General features: G+C 43.8%; 1 protein-coding gene across 4 annotated transcripts in view; it reads left to right on the forward strand.

Annotated features, from left to right (window-relative positions):
• NDRG3 (NDRG family member 3) overlaps window positions 1-15,173 on the forward strand; it is a 52,035-nt gene that overhangs the window by 26,566 nt on the left and 10,296 nt on the right. For all 4 annotated transcript variants that reach the window (XM_081010387.1, XM_081010389.1, XM_081010386.1 and 1 more), the window contains 6 exons: window positions 6,167-6,272; window positions 6,505-6,625; window positions 7,803-7,865; window positions 8,179-8,239; window positions 13,383-13,469; window positions 14,472-14,528. In XM_081010387.1, coding sequence (XP_080866513.1) covers window positions 6,167-6,272; window positions 6,505-6,625; window positions 7,803-7,865; window positions 8,179-8,239; window positions 13,383-13,469; window positions 14,472-14,528 — 495 coding nt within the window. The remainder of the gene's footprint in view (window positions 1-6,166; window positions 6,273-6,504; window positions 6,626-7,802; window positions 7,866-8,178; window positions 8,240-13,382; window positions 13,470-14,471; window positions 14,529-15,173) is intronic.

Below are 15,173 nucleotides of genomic sequence, written 5' to 3' on the forward strand. Positions count from 1 at the left end.
GCAGAGCAGAAACATCTATGTGTGGCCAGATCATGGAATGCACACTAGCTAACAGAAAGACAGGACTTTGAACTGTGTTTGCAGAGTTTATAGGCTAAAACTCTCTGCAGGTTTCCTACTTTAGTTCCTGAAATGACCCATTTCTTCAGTATTTTTTGTATAATTGTCACCAAGGCAAAACACATAGGGGTGGGGTTTTTTTAACACCTTGTGTTTCTCTTGCATACATCTCAAACTTGCTTAATATTTTTCCTACCAGAAATAGTAATCCTCTGAGACTTACTGCATGTGTGCTCAAAGTTAGGAAAGTGCTGCTGATCTGCTTCTTAAATACCTTTTGATAAATCTTTTGCTCTTGTTAATTAAACCTCTTTGTCTTTAAAAACAACGGTGCAGATGTGTCACTGTAATCTGTGCAGCCTCCTGCAGATAATGTGCAACTTGTGTCTTCACCCTTCCTGTACATAACATACACCAGCTTGCTCACACTTCAAATGTGGAAGCAGACGTCAGAGCTGCTCTTGATAGCCTCACGTGGGATGCCAGCAGCAGGCTGATCTTGAGAAAGCAATCAGACTTCACACCATGTTCACCTAATGAATCTTCTAGGGCAGGGCTGCTGTCTCCCCAAAGTGGGCGGGAAGCACTGCAAACTAGTGCCATCTGCTGTTTAAATCCAATCCAAACCTGTTAGTTACCCCACACCGCCTTTGGTGGAAATGTTTGGGAGTAACATCAATATTATTTCAGTATTTTCAGGCAATGTCAGTTCCTATACCTGAAACTTGGTCTATTTCAGTTGTGACTTAAGCCCTTTTCATGCAATACTCATGTGTAAAGGGCAAGTGTGGCGAAGGGGACCTTCAGGCCACGCATTTAGCACAACCCCCAAAGTCATGCTGCTTACTCTTCCATTTCCCACCATTGTCCTGTTGAGCATAATGTCTGCAGCAGGGAGTCTTTTCTGTGCATGGAGCTCCCCTTTTGATTTACGATGCAGGACACTAAAAATCCTGCACAGAGAAAGCTCCTCCCTGCAGATGTTATGCTCTACATGGTGCAAATGTAGGAGCAGTTCACTACTGGGGGTGGGACTAAATGCATGACTCCATGGCTACTTTTCCCATGCTTTCGCTCTACATGCAAGTAGCACATGAACAGAGCTTAAGTTTCAGAGTCCTTATAACAGGCTGTCCTGTTGCATTACATGCACTGATATGACTAAAGTGAGCAATACTCATCTTCATCTGGGTAAAACTTAGTAAGGCATGTCTGTAGAAGGTTTTGTGCATAAAACCCAACCTCAGTTTTTAATGAGAGGTGGAGGTAAGAACACCATGTCCACTAAATGCAGTTCAGAACATCAAATAGCTTTTAATTTGTATGTAAAAAATAATATATAAAAGGTAAAGGTACTCCTGCCCGTACGGGCCAGTCGTGACCGACTCTGGGGTTGCGCGCCCATCTCGCTTAAGAGGCCGGGGGCCAGCGCTGTCCGAAGACACTTCCGGGTCACGTGGCCAGCGTGACGAAGCTGCTCTGGCGAGCCGGCACCAGCGCAGCACACGGAAACGCCGTTTACCTTCCCGCTATAAAGCGGTACCTATTTATCTACTTGCACTTAAGGGTGCTTTCGAACTGCTAGGTAGGCAGGAGCTGGGACCAAACGACGGGAGCTCACCCCGCCACGGGGATTCGAACCGCCGACCATACGATCGGCAAGTCCTAGGCGCTGAGGTTTTACCCACAGCGCCACCTGTGTCCCCCCAAAAATAATATATACACACACACATATTGACACCAACTCCTAATCAGAAGCGGCACACTGACCACTTGATTGCTAGCTTAGGAGTTCAGAGTGAAGGCGAAAAGGAAGGATTTGAGCTGTAGAATCAGCTGTGTCATGTTGCTCCAAGTGGATGCTGAGTTCTTGTCAAAAGATGACGCCTTCTGTCCAGGCTGTAAGGATCTTTCCCCAAGCCACTGGGAGATCAGATGTCTCAGCTCTTCTTCTTTCACACTCTTTGGCCTCATCCACACTTCCACAATAGATCAGAACATGAGGAAGAGGTGGTTGCTCCTTCTGAGCTCTAAAGATAAGTTTTCCGGGGGCAGGGGACAGCAGGACAAGTCAAAGTGTGGATAAGCCCTTTGTTACCTTTTATTTGTTTTCAGATGTGTTTTTTGCTGAGGCCTTACTTTCCCTGCCTACATTGCTTTGCCCACTCCAAATTATTTTTCTGAACATACCTGCAGTTGCTTAGCTGCAGTGCCCAGCTGCTAGGAAACAACAGTTGTATCCCATAAAAGCAGACTGCTGTGGTCATACTGTCAGTTGACCTGGGAAAAGAAAAGACAAAGGAGTACACCTTTATACAAATAAGTACACCCTTATACAAATCCAGAGTGGAGTTCCTAAGACCATGGGATGGCAGCTTTTATGCTTCCTTCTGGCAACTCCAAGCTGGTGCCAAACATATTGCTCTTCTTTCCTTTGGACCACATCAACGAGGCCAAGAGGGGGTTCTTAACATCTGGGCAGCCCAGGACTTCCACACACACTGCCCAGGCTTTCACCTCAGGCAGGTTACTTGGGTGCTACTAACATAGCAGTTTGACTTCACCCCTGAATATGCACTCCATTGTCTGTTGAGACAGACAGATGCCACAACAATAGTTTCTGGTGGGCACACTTTCACATACGCAGTTTATTTTTAACACAGATCTTTTGTAGTGTGTACGTCACAACCTTTTTCCTGTTTATGAAATACAGTTGACCTTTAGCCATATTATGATAATATTCCATGACCTTGATAAAAATGAAATATCGCCTTAAGATCTAGTAGGCTAGAGCAATCTTCCTGAAATCTAGTGCCCTCTAGATGATTTTGGACTCCAACTCCTTATCAGTCCCAGCCAGCATGACTAGTGGTCAGGGATTATGGGAATTCTGGTCTATCCACAACTGGAGGATTTCAGGCCAGGGGAAGCTGTCTTAGAGGCTCGTACTGCGCTTCTACATTCTGCTTTTGCAAGGAGGGCTGCTGAGAGCCTGCTCTGACTTTCGTTTTAATTCCTTCCATCTTTGCTATCACCTTTGCCATTTATATGTAAACGACTAACCGAGGTCTTCCATTCCTGGTAACTTCATATACTTCATAGTTGCTAGTTTGCTTTCATTATTGCTTGGCATTCTTTTTGCATGTCTGCGTCTTCTTCAGAGGACAGTTTGGAGGGGTCACTAAATGACTGAGAAAGGCTGACCAGGTGGCTTTCAAGAGAGAAGCAGATACCATGTCTTAATATGGAGAAGCAATTTCCATATAAATTAGTGAAATTTACATGCAGCTAAATAGGTTTTGAGCCAGGCATAACTCACAATGCACTATTTGGGCACATTAAATTTCAATAACTCAAGCTAATGTTTCTATCTTAAGGGGCCCTTTTTGTTTCCTAATCATCATAGAGTATCTGCTTTCATAAAAGCTGCTGCGCCGGTGTGTCGACAATGTTTGTGTTTTCCTCTATACAGTGGTACCTTGGGTTACAAACACCTTGGGTTAAAAACACATCAGGTTACAGACTCCACTAACCCGGAAGTAGTACCTCGGGTAAATGGTGTGGCAGGCCCCATTAGCTAAAGTGGTACCTCGGGTTAAGAACTGACTTCCAGAACGAATTAAGTTCGTAACCAGAGGTACCACTGTATCTGCTATCTGTTTTACAAGAGTCCCGTGAGTTCCAGGTTGGCGCCATCGCCGAATGGCGGACTCCCTCCGAGCTCCGGAGGGAGCCTGCTCGGCAGGGGCTGGGTCCTACCGCACCGGCGATGCGGGGACCCTTAAAAACCACGGCCACGGAGGCCGTGGACATGGAGACTCGGCTGGCACCGCTAGCGCCCTCCCGACTCGTGAAGGAGCCTTTTTAAAGGCTACGGATCGGGTGCCGGGGAGAAGCGTGGTGCTTTGAGTCCTCTGCTATCCCTGCCGAGCGCAGCCGCATGCCATCCGGCGGAGAGCGCTGACTTCTTCCATTGAAAATTCGGACTTCTTAACAACAACCCGTGAGTAATTTGGAAACCGGGTTCAAAAGGAGAAAAAAAAAGAATTTTTTTTTCGGATTGGACACGAGCGGGGGGGGATCCAAAAAGGAAGTCAGTCCCCCCCCCTACTGTAAACCTTCCAAAACAAGGACGGGGAAACCAAGGTCCAAAAAGATGTGTATTGCTGATTAAAACTAAGAATTCCACGATGGGGAACTATAAGAACTGTGCTGGAGGAAGAATTGAGGGAGAAGAAACGTAACCCCCCCCCCCTGGGAACCGGGGTGATTGAAGAGAGAGCCTGGTGAAAAGAGTCGGAGATTTTGACAGCTGTCAAAGTAGCTGTCAAAGTCGGAAAGCAGAGAGGATTTTATTATGAGAACTTTGCTGGTTAAATTTGTTACAATTTGCTATAACTCGCTAAAATTTGGATACAAAATGGCGAAAACATGGATAATAATCGAACTTTTGGACTAGAGAAAACAAAGTTACAACAATCCCCCTAGAGGAGTTTTGGGACATTACAAAGATGGTCGTAAGTGGAAAAATACCATTGGAATTTTACAGGACTGGTTATCTTCTGGGAAAGCTGCAAAACGGAAATAATATTTTGTCTACAGGGTGTTCAGCTAAAGGAGACAATAGAATTTTCTATTGAAGAAAGGAAGGGACTGAACGCAAGTTTTTGTTCCTGAATAATAATAATCCCTGCAGAGTTATTAAGCTTCTGAATTAGAACGTTTCAGCAGCGGAACAAGAGGAAACTGGACTACAACTTGGAAAGAACAATGGGGGGAGTTTTATTAAAGATTTGAAGTTAAATGTTTTAAAAAATAATTATAAAAAGAAAAAGCCAGCAAGGAGTTGGGGGAAATAGGCGATTTATGGACTTTAAGAATTCCAGGCAGATAACATGGTTTGGTGGTCAGGGGGAAATTAAACCGGGGACAGGGGGGGGGAGAACTAAAATCCAAAGGCTTGTCAACCTTTTTTTCTGAATGAGCTTTTTCTCATCTATTATACTTTTTATTTCTTATTTCTTATATTTCTATTGTGTGGGGTGTCCTTATCATTAAAAAAAGGGAAATTGTGGAATGAAAATGGGGTGGGCCCTGGGGAGAGAATTTTTGTCTTTTTATTCAGGGTATTGATGAGGAGTGTATAAATTTTAAATTCGAATAATGGTCTAAACAAATTAAGTTTCAATTAGAATTGAGAGCTTGTGGAGCCAACAATATGAAAGAGGAATATGGTAGGGGTGGGGGAAGGGGGGAGTCCCGGAAAGTGGGTGTATGAAAATAAGGCTTTGAATGTATTTTAATTCTTACTTTCTGTATTTTTGAAAATCTTAATAAATATCATTTAAAAAAAAAAAAAAATACAAGAGTCCCGTGAGTTCCGATTAGGGCTTGGGATAGATTAGAATAACTGCCAGTGTCTTTCAGTTCAGTGCATCCATTGCTGCTTTCACTCAGACTGCTTTGGTGTGCAACCTGAGATCTCGTGTATCAGGCACCCGATTGGTTGTCAGGTTCCTGAACCGCTGATGTAAGTGGCAAGTATATGATATTGTGGATGGGACATCTACCATACCATAGGGAACACATATGCTCTGCATCCCTTCGTGAGAAATAAGAGGGTATACAGCTGGGCTTTTTCTATTGTGACACTGGCTATGTGGAATTCTCTTCCTTGAGAGATCCAGCTGGCACCTTTGCTATGCAAGTTCTACCAGCCACTGGAAATTTTGGTTTTTTAAAAGCATTTATTGAATTGTGCCTGTGTTTTTTTAAAGGTTTTTATTGATAGAATGAAACATGGACAGAATAAAACATAAACTATATACCCTCCTCCTCCACAACTTGCCAGTGGTAATATGTATGTTTCATTATCATCTATCTTTTAGTTGACAAAGCAGTATTCCAACTTGTTTTAGTGTGACCATTTATAAATTCTTATTTTATTATCTGTAAGTCACCTTGAGTGCTCCATGTCTAAACAGGAAACACATTTCCTCAATGGTTAATAAGCCTGTTGCTGGTGGCTCACCTCATCCCAGCCAAGATGTCTCCTCGGGGCTTGTTTTCTCTAATAGCCAGGTGGGTTGTTTGTTTTTTCCTGTAGGAGCATGACATCGAGACAGCTTGTGGAGTTGTTCATGTCACTATGCGGGGCACCCCAAAAGGAAACAGGCCCGCCATCCTCACATACCATGATATTGGCCTAAACCGTAAGTCCCCTTTATTTCTAGGTAAGCAGACCTAGGCAATTTTTGGTTTGCAAGTTCAGCAACTATATTCATACTGATGAATTTAAGGACAAGAGAGAACCATGGCACACATTTGGTTCCAGCCTTTCTTTTTTTCTTTCTTGTTTGGTGTGGTCACAGTTCAAAACATGAGCCTAAAGTCAGAATGGAGCCGTGCTTTCACACTTGGTGATTCCCAGCATTTTTCTTACAGATAAGTCCTGCTTCAATGCTTTTTTCAACTTTGAAGACATGCAGGAAATCACTCAGCACTTTGCTGTGTGCCATGTTGATGCACCAGGACAGCAAGAAGGGGCTCCCCCTTTCCCCTCTGGGTAAGTGCAGTAGCATCTCTCTGATCTCTTTCCCTGGGGCTGCCTGTACCAGGCTTTAAGACCAGTCTCTGAGGTCCTGTTGTATGGCATGTTGATAAGACACATCAGACAGATTGAGACGAGGCTTTTTCAGTGGTGACACCCTATTTGTGCAGTTCTCTCCACTGGGAAAAAAGAAAGCCTGGCTTTAAAGAGAATTCTTCAATCCAAATTTCATTAACTGCTGCATTGTAGTTTAATTGCTACTCTCATTTTTTTATGTGGTCTCCGTTTTTTTATATAGTTTTATATAGTACTTCTGCTATATAATGTGGTATAGGTACCGCTGACCATTAGGTCCAGTCGCGGACAACTCGGGTTGCTGCGCTCCTCTTGCTTTACTGGCTGAGGGAGCCAGTGTTTGTCCGCAGACAGCTTCCGGGTCATGTGGCCAGCATGACTAAGCCGCTTCTGGCGAGCCAGAGCAGCGTACAGAAACGCCGTTTACCTTCCCGCCGGAGTGGTACCTATTTATCTACTTGCACTTTGATGTGCTTTCAAACTGCTAGATTGGCAGGAGCAGGGACCGAGCAATGGGAGCTCACCCTGTCACGGAGATTCAAACTGCTGACCTTCTGATCGGCAAGCCCAAGGCTCTGTGGTTTAACCCACAGCGCCACCCGCATCCCCTGTATAATGTTGTGGCACTCCTTAATGAGGTGGAAGTTATGTAGATGTGATACTGTATGGATTGGAAGGATTTGGGGCAAGGGCTGTACCTAGTTCCTTGCTCTCCTTTTGCTGTACAGAATTCTACCTCTATTGTTGAGAGAGCTTGAATACAAAGGCAAACAAATAGAGCCAGACTTGCCATGCCTGTTTTTGCGTCTTTGCTGTGGAGGTAGCTGTAGAGCCTCCCTTAGGAGCTGGGAGAGATGTATGCTATTGGGAGTGTTGCCTGCAAGACAAAGGTCTCTTGTGAGCTACTTCTACTTTTAAATTGTGTGGTTTTGCTCAGTACACATATCTATTCCCAGATGTCAGGCTTCAGCCCCAGGATCTAGTATTATTGGAACCTCTTTGCAGAATTGTGTGTTTGACAATGTGCCTTGAAATAACATCTTTAGGGTTTGAGTTAATGTATGTCAGCTATTGGCAGCCTCTCTTGTTAACTAACACCCCCTTTTTATGGTTTCAGATACCAGTATCCCTCTATTGATGAATTAGCTGAAATGCTCCCTGCTGTTCTAACGCACCTGAGGCAAGTATACAAAGACACCCAGACTTTTAATAATTTGCTTCACTGCAGGATGTCCACATAGCATGTCCCCATTCCCCAGAACCTTCCCCAGGAATAGAGGAGAGACATGTGTTTAGGATGCATAGAAATGAAGCAGTTGCTCAGTTTCATTTAAATTATACATGCAGTATTTTTGTAACCACCCCATTGTTCTTCACCATGAACCACAGTAGCTCCCTTCCAGCAGATCACCCATCTCATTGCTGATCTAAAGGACGATGGCTGGGTATGTTATGGGCTTTGAAGCATGTTCTCACTTTGAACTCTCTTTCAGTCTGAAAAGCGTAATTGGTATTGGCGTTGGAGCTGGCGCTTATATCCTTAGCAAGTTTGCAGTAAGTAGCTTCTGACTGTTGATTTCCCTGTGTGAACAAATTCTGTCTCTCTGTGCTCCATGAATAGGGCTGCCTGTTTATAAAAAACACACATAGCAGAGATTAGTGCAGTAATGAGAAATACTGGTAAGAGCAAGTGGCCTGAATCATGGATGTCCCAACCCCTCTGGAGGAAGGACTTCCATAAAAAGTTGATGAAAGGTGAGACAGTTAATTCAAAGTGCTGGATAGATCCTTGTGGGCTGCTATTCAATTCCAGGAGGATGATCACTCAACAAACCAGTAAATTTACTGTTAAAGGTAAAGGGACCCCTGATCATTAGGTCCAGTCGTGGCCGACTCTGGGGTTGTTGCGCTCATCTTGCTTTATTGGCCAAGGGAGCCGGCGTACAGCTTCCGGGTCATGTGGCCAGCATGACTAAGCTGCTTCTGGCAAACCAGAGCAGCGCATGGAAACACCATTTACCTGTTAGTATCTTTAGCTCACAGTCAGCGGTAAACTGGCCTCCCCCGGGCAACTGAGTGAGATACTTGATGACCTCTCCGCTGCGTCTCCCGGCAGGCTAGGTCATAAACCGGCGATTTCCCTCATTAGATGTGAGGAAAACACACCCTCTGCTTCTCTGCTTCTCTCCCTCCCTGCATTCTCCCCAGGGAGGGGAAATGAGACAGACAGGAGTCCTTTCTACATGTTTTATTCCTGTCACTCAACAGTACATAGAAATGTGACTGCACCCTTCAGTCTCCATTAGAAGAGTCACACACTCCTCCCCTGCACTTCCAGCACAGGTCATATGACACTCTGAGCTAACATCCGGTGCTCAGTACAGAGAATAGGCTCCACCTTTTCTCCAACAGTACATCTGCAAACCACAACATCCTGTTTTGCATTCCAGCCATCTGGAGCTGGCTTTTGCCTTGGTGCTTTTTCCCAACATCCTCCCCCAAAAGCATCAATTGGCAAAACATGATCCAGAGAAGAGAACAAACAGTTGTTATACATATAACAGTCCCCTGTTGTTTCAGTTCCACCCTTGGAACTCCCCACCACTGGTTTCACCAGTGTACCTCTCTGGTTGTTTGGCTTCCAAGGAATGAGTGCTTCTGCATTACCTTGGCTAGCTACTCTCTGTTGTGTCTTTGTCTCTGACTTAGACACTGCTTTAACCTGCTTTGAGTTGTTAACAATAGCAACACACGCAACAGCTAAGTTAGCAAACTCTTTTGAGTACTTCCTCGGTGGTACACCCTTTGTAACTCTCTCAGACCTGCGTATGAGGTTCTGATCCTCTGTGCTCACTGGTTCAACATTTGGACTCTGTTGAGAACCAGTAGCAATCAGTGGTTCTTCCTTCACCTGTGAAGGTCTATCCATTGTGTGAGATTTTCTCTCAATGACCGTTACAACTGAACTCTCTGAGCTATCACTGTCATCATCATCAGTACCACTGTAATCTGTGACATCAGAAAACTCATCATCATCATCTGAATCGTTTCCTGTGGGAAATGTGTGTTCTACAACCCGCTCTTGCTCTGGAGCACTCTCTAGGAACTTTGTGAGAATCACCTGACCAGATTCAGACAAAATTACTCTGTAGAGACCTTTTTCATAACCCACAAAAATGCCTCTGGCATTCTTTACTCCACCTGGAGCTTCTGTTCTCACATGAGACCCGAAAACCTTAAAATAGGCAACAGAAGGTTTTCTATTGAACAGCTTCTCAAAAGGAGAACATCCCAACTCTGTTGAGACCTTTCTCAACCACACATGAAGATAGGACGCTAGCGATTCGGCCCAATATTCATGTGGCAAATGTGAACTCAGCAATTGCGCATGCATCCCCTTTTGCAATTCTTTGTTCACCCTCACACAGACCCCCCTGTTCCACGCTTCGGTCGAAACAGCAACTTTGTGGTCTATCCCTTTTCCATCCAGGAACTTCTGAAACTTCTGTAACAGAAAAAATTGTTTGTCATCTGTGAAAAGACAATCAATGTTAGCATCATGCATACTTTTAACCTTGTCACAAAACTCCTGAAACTTTTCTAAAGTTTCTTGCGGTTTCCCCATCATATAAACCCAAGAATAATTAGTGAAACAATCCACACACAAAAGGTAATACTTTGCACTGCCTCTAGATGGTTCTAGAGGACCAATCACATCAGCATACACCCGCTGAAATGCTCTGTCGACCTTCTTGGTCAGCTTCCTGGTGCTCACACTGGTCACACCTGCAAGAGAGATTTCGTTAGAAACAGAAGAATTACATTTCATGTAATCACTTTGATCAAAAGTCAACAAATACAGTCCATCTTTCTCTTTGGCAGTAAGAAACAGTTCTCCATCTTTGTAGATCTTGCAGCTTTTAGCATCATAGGTCAGTTTCAGTCCTTTCTTTGCAATCTGCGACACGCTCAGCAGATTAAATCTCAGTTCTGGAACCAGGTAAACATCACTTATAGTCAAGTTCAGACTCTCAAGATACACAGTCCCAATTCCGGTTGCTTCCAGCTCTTGACCGTTGGCCTGTTTCACAGTGAAGCTTTGCTTCTTCAACGTCGAAAACAGTTGTCTGTGCGGGCATAAATGTTTTGTGCAACCAGTGTCGATTATAAAAGCGTTCCCAACATCTGGCGTGGTTCCTTTCGCCATCATAGCCTTTGCAGGTTTTACCTGGCACTTGGAACGGCTTTTGCTTGACGCCTCAGGCTTCGTAGAGCTGCTCTTTGCTCCTCTTGACTGGCGTGGCTTCTTACAGTTTCGCTGTAGATGCCCAGTCTGTCCACAATTGTAGCATCGGACAGCACTCAATGCTACTCCATGCTTCCCAGTAGCATCATCAGTGGGGAGATTTGAACTCTGTTCTTCCCTCCCCCTGTCAGCAACACCCATTGCACCTTGTTCAGGAACACCAACAGTTCCAACAACCACAGTTCCTGCACTCTCCCCTCTGGGGTCAAAGCTCTCCTCAGCTTTCGCTGAGCTCTTAGGAACTTGGCCAGCATCATCTTGGCTCACCCCTTCTGGGGTAGTTATCCATCCAGACCCTGATGAATAACTGTCTCTGGTCAGGGGAGATGAGTTAGGCAAGTCTCCCCCCTTCTTGGCATCCATTTTGAATCCAAGCCTCTCTCTCTTTCAAACAAGCTGTAAAATCCAACAGGTTTTTTTTCCTTCTCACTCAGGCAAAACTGCAAGTTGTTTACGCTCTTTTGCACCTGGCAGCTAAACTCTGGCTGCTATGGAAAGTCCCTTCCAAGGGCACGTAAACTTGTAGCCAAAACATTCTCTGATTTTGTTTCGCTTTCCCAGGCTCACACTCACAGTCCAGCCCCTTTGCCAGTAACTTTCCAACTTTCTGTTACTTAGCAACAATGCATTTCAATAGGACAGTTTATCAACCACAAGAATTTGTGGAATGCAGGCTTCAGCCTTCAAGCTGCAGGCCTCTTCTCCCGGAGCTTTTGTTTTCTTTGAAACGCAGCTCCGTGAACCAGGGAATTAATCAACCTGCGTTCACACTTTTAGCCCGAAATGCAGCATACCTTGAACTTTGTTGCTCTGGAAAACACCTCTTCTTTCCACCAGCTGTCTGTTGAGCCTCTGGCTTCTTTCAGACGCTTCTCTTCCTCCTTGGAGCAGAGGAGGACAATCCACCAGCCTCTCATGCAGATGTCCGATGAATCGCAACCATCCGAAGGCTGCCATATGTTAATATCTTCAGCTCACAGTCAGAGGTAAACTGGCCTCCCCCGGGCAACTGAGTGAGATACTTGATGACCTCTCCGCTGCGTCTCCCGGCAGGCTAGGTCATAAACCGGCGATTTCCCTCATTAGATGTGAGGAAAACACACCCTCTGCTTCTCTGCTTCTCTCCCTCCCTGCATTCTCCCCAGGGAGGGGAAATGAGACAGACAGGAGTCCTTTCTACATGTTTTATTCCTGTCACTCAACAGTACATAGAAATGTGACTGCACCCTTCAGTCTCCATTAGAAGAGTCACACACTCCTCCCCTGCACTTCCAGCACAGGTCATATGACACTCTGAGCTAACATCCGGTGCTCAGTACAGAGAATAGGCTCCACCTTTTCTCCAACAGTACATCTGCAAACCACAACATCCTGTTTTGCATTCCAGCCATCTGGATCATGTTTTGCCAATTGATGCAAACATCAGGATGTACAAAACGTACAGCTTCCGGGTCATGTGGCCAGCATGACTAAGCTGCTTCTGGCAAACCAGAGCAGCGCATGGAAACACCATTTACCTTCCCGCTGGAGCAGTGCCAATTTATCTACTTGCACTTTGCCGTGCTTTCAAACTGCTAGGTTGGCAGGAGCAGGGACTGAGCAACGGGAGCTCACCCCGTTGCGGGGATTCGAATTGCCGATCTTCTGATTGGCAAGTCCTAGGCTCTGTGGTTTAACCCACAGCGCCAGCCGCATCCCTTAAATGCCAGTTAAGTCTACTAGTCTTCTCATGTATTATTTCCCAGGCTAAACTGAGCTCTTTGGCATACACCCTTAATATTGTGGCTATTTCATTTCGTTTTATTGTATTGCATTTATATACCACCTTTCAAGGAGCTCAAGGTGGTATACATTGCTCATACATGGTTGCCTTATAGTTACTGTGGTCTAGGCTAGTCATTCATACTCCTTTGCGTTTTAAAGCACAATATTTGGGAACATACACACTAGACATGTTCCTCAAAAAAGAAGTTCATTTTGAATTGAAATGTATTAAATCCTCATTTTCCATTTCCATTTTTTTTCATCTAACCAGAACTTAAGAAAAACAATTAAGTTATTTTATAAAAGTTTCATCCTTCTGGCTCGTGTTATCTTGCTTTTAGGAACAAAATTATATATAATCAAGTACGCTTTACTAATCGAGACTGAAATCAATAATTCAGTTACTGCTAATGAAGAGTAAGGTTGTACCATATCTTGAACCTTATTATTACATTATATAACAAAAGTGGTCTGTTTTTCAGGTTAAAAAACTCTTTCCTTACTCGTATCATATTAGATAGCTGAGTCACATAAGCCGTGTCCCAGATTCTCATGCCAATCTTTGGGGGAAAGGGAGGATTAAATCTTTTTCTACCTGCAATTTACAAGTGGTTTTTTATTTTTTAGTTGCATCACCCTGACTTGGTGGAAGGTCTGGTACTTGTTAACATTGACCCATGTGGAAAAGGATGGATGGACTGGGCAGCATCCAAGGTAGGATTGTTCTTCCATAATTGGAATGCCAATGCTGATTTACATTATTCAGTTACTGGAATTAGATTTTAGTGAATGCTTTGATATTATTGATGACTGCTTTGCCTTTCATTTGTTTGCTTTTTTAAAGCAAAGGTCAAACTCTTCTCTTCTTTATTCTAATTACTTACGTTGTATCACTAGAGATACCCAGCCATGTAGCTGACACAGAGCCAAAGAATATACTTTTCTATATACCGTATTTTTCCATCTATAAGTCGCCCCGTATTTTGGGGGACTCAGATTTAAGAAAATGGGGGGGGGGGGAGATGGCCCAGAGCAGGGGTCAGCAAACTTTTTCAGCAGGGGGCCAGTCCACTGTCCCTCAGACATTGTGGGGGGCCGGACTATATTTTTTGGGGGGGAAATGAACGAATTCCTATGCCCCACAAACAAACCAGAGATGCATTTTAAATAAAAGCACACATTCTACTCATGTAAAAACACGCTCATTTCATGACCGTTCGTGGGCTGGATTTAGAAGGTGATTGGGCCAGATCTGGCCCCCAGGGCTTAGTTTGCCTACTCATGGCCCAGAGTATAAGACGCCCCCTAATTTTTCAGGGGAAAAAATTAGTCTTATAAACAGAAAAATACGGTACTTTTTTTATGGCAATGCATATGGAATACAACAGGCAGTTTAAAAAATAAATAAAAAAGAGCCAGTGGGATGGAACTTTTAAACAAGAAAAAAAAATACTTACTTTTGCCTTCATACGCACTGTTGTATAATTGTTTGCCAGATTTATGCACATCAGGGTAGCCAGTGTGGTCCCCTCCAGATCTTGGATTACATCTTTCATTAGCCCCATCATGTCTGCGCAGAAGTAAAATCCCATTGGATTTAATGTGGTTTCTTCAAAAGTAAATGGGTGTTGGAGTTGTGACTGTAGCCTGTTCTGTGTTGCTTGACTACTGTGTAGTGCCCCCACTTGAAATAATTTGACTTTTCTTTTTTTCCAGTTTTCTGGGTGGACAACGAACATTGTGGACATTGTTCTGGCTCACCATTTTGGTCATGTAAGTCAACTGCTGGATCCAATATCGAAAATGCCTATTAATATAAAGAACTTTAAATAAAAATGAACTGCTTTGATCCTACCTTCAGTAGCTGCTTACAATAGCATTATTACTGTCTCAGTTTTGAGTTGTTGAATGAGTAAAAAAAAAGTGTGTGTTGACATTCTGCTCCCCTTTTCTTGAGCATTCTGGGATGACCAGGCATTGCTAAACATTCCAGCATTGGAATATTTCCTGTGTGTTGATTCTTTATGTGTATACTCATGCTGCAAGTACATGTATATGTGACCTCCCACTATCTCTCCTTCCTTTACAGCAACCTCTTCATACAAGTGTTTTATTTGTAATATTTATATTCTGTCTCTTAGGGCGTAGGCCTCTCAATGTAGTGTACAACTAAAGGAGTTTAATTTGAAATACATCAGAGTGTTTACAAAAACCACATAATCAGAATTATAAAGAAGTGCCAAGTTTCAGGAATCAGTTTCATTAAAAACATTGTAAAAGGCAAACTAGAGCAAATGAGTCCTAAAAGGCATGTTTGAAAGCTTGTATTGAAAGGGTTTTTTGTAGTTTCATTTGACAAATTCCTTGTATATTTGCCTTTTTTTTTTTAATAGCATGGTTAGCAAGACAACTGATTAG

Source organism: Podarcis pityusensis (genome assembly GCF_964106645.2).
Source record: "Podarcis pityusensis genome assembly, chromosome: 6".
Taxonomy (NCBI): Eukaryota; Metazoa; Chordata; class Lepidosauria; order Squamata; family Lacertidae; genus Podarcis; species Podarcis pityusensis.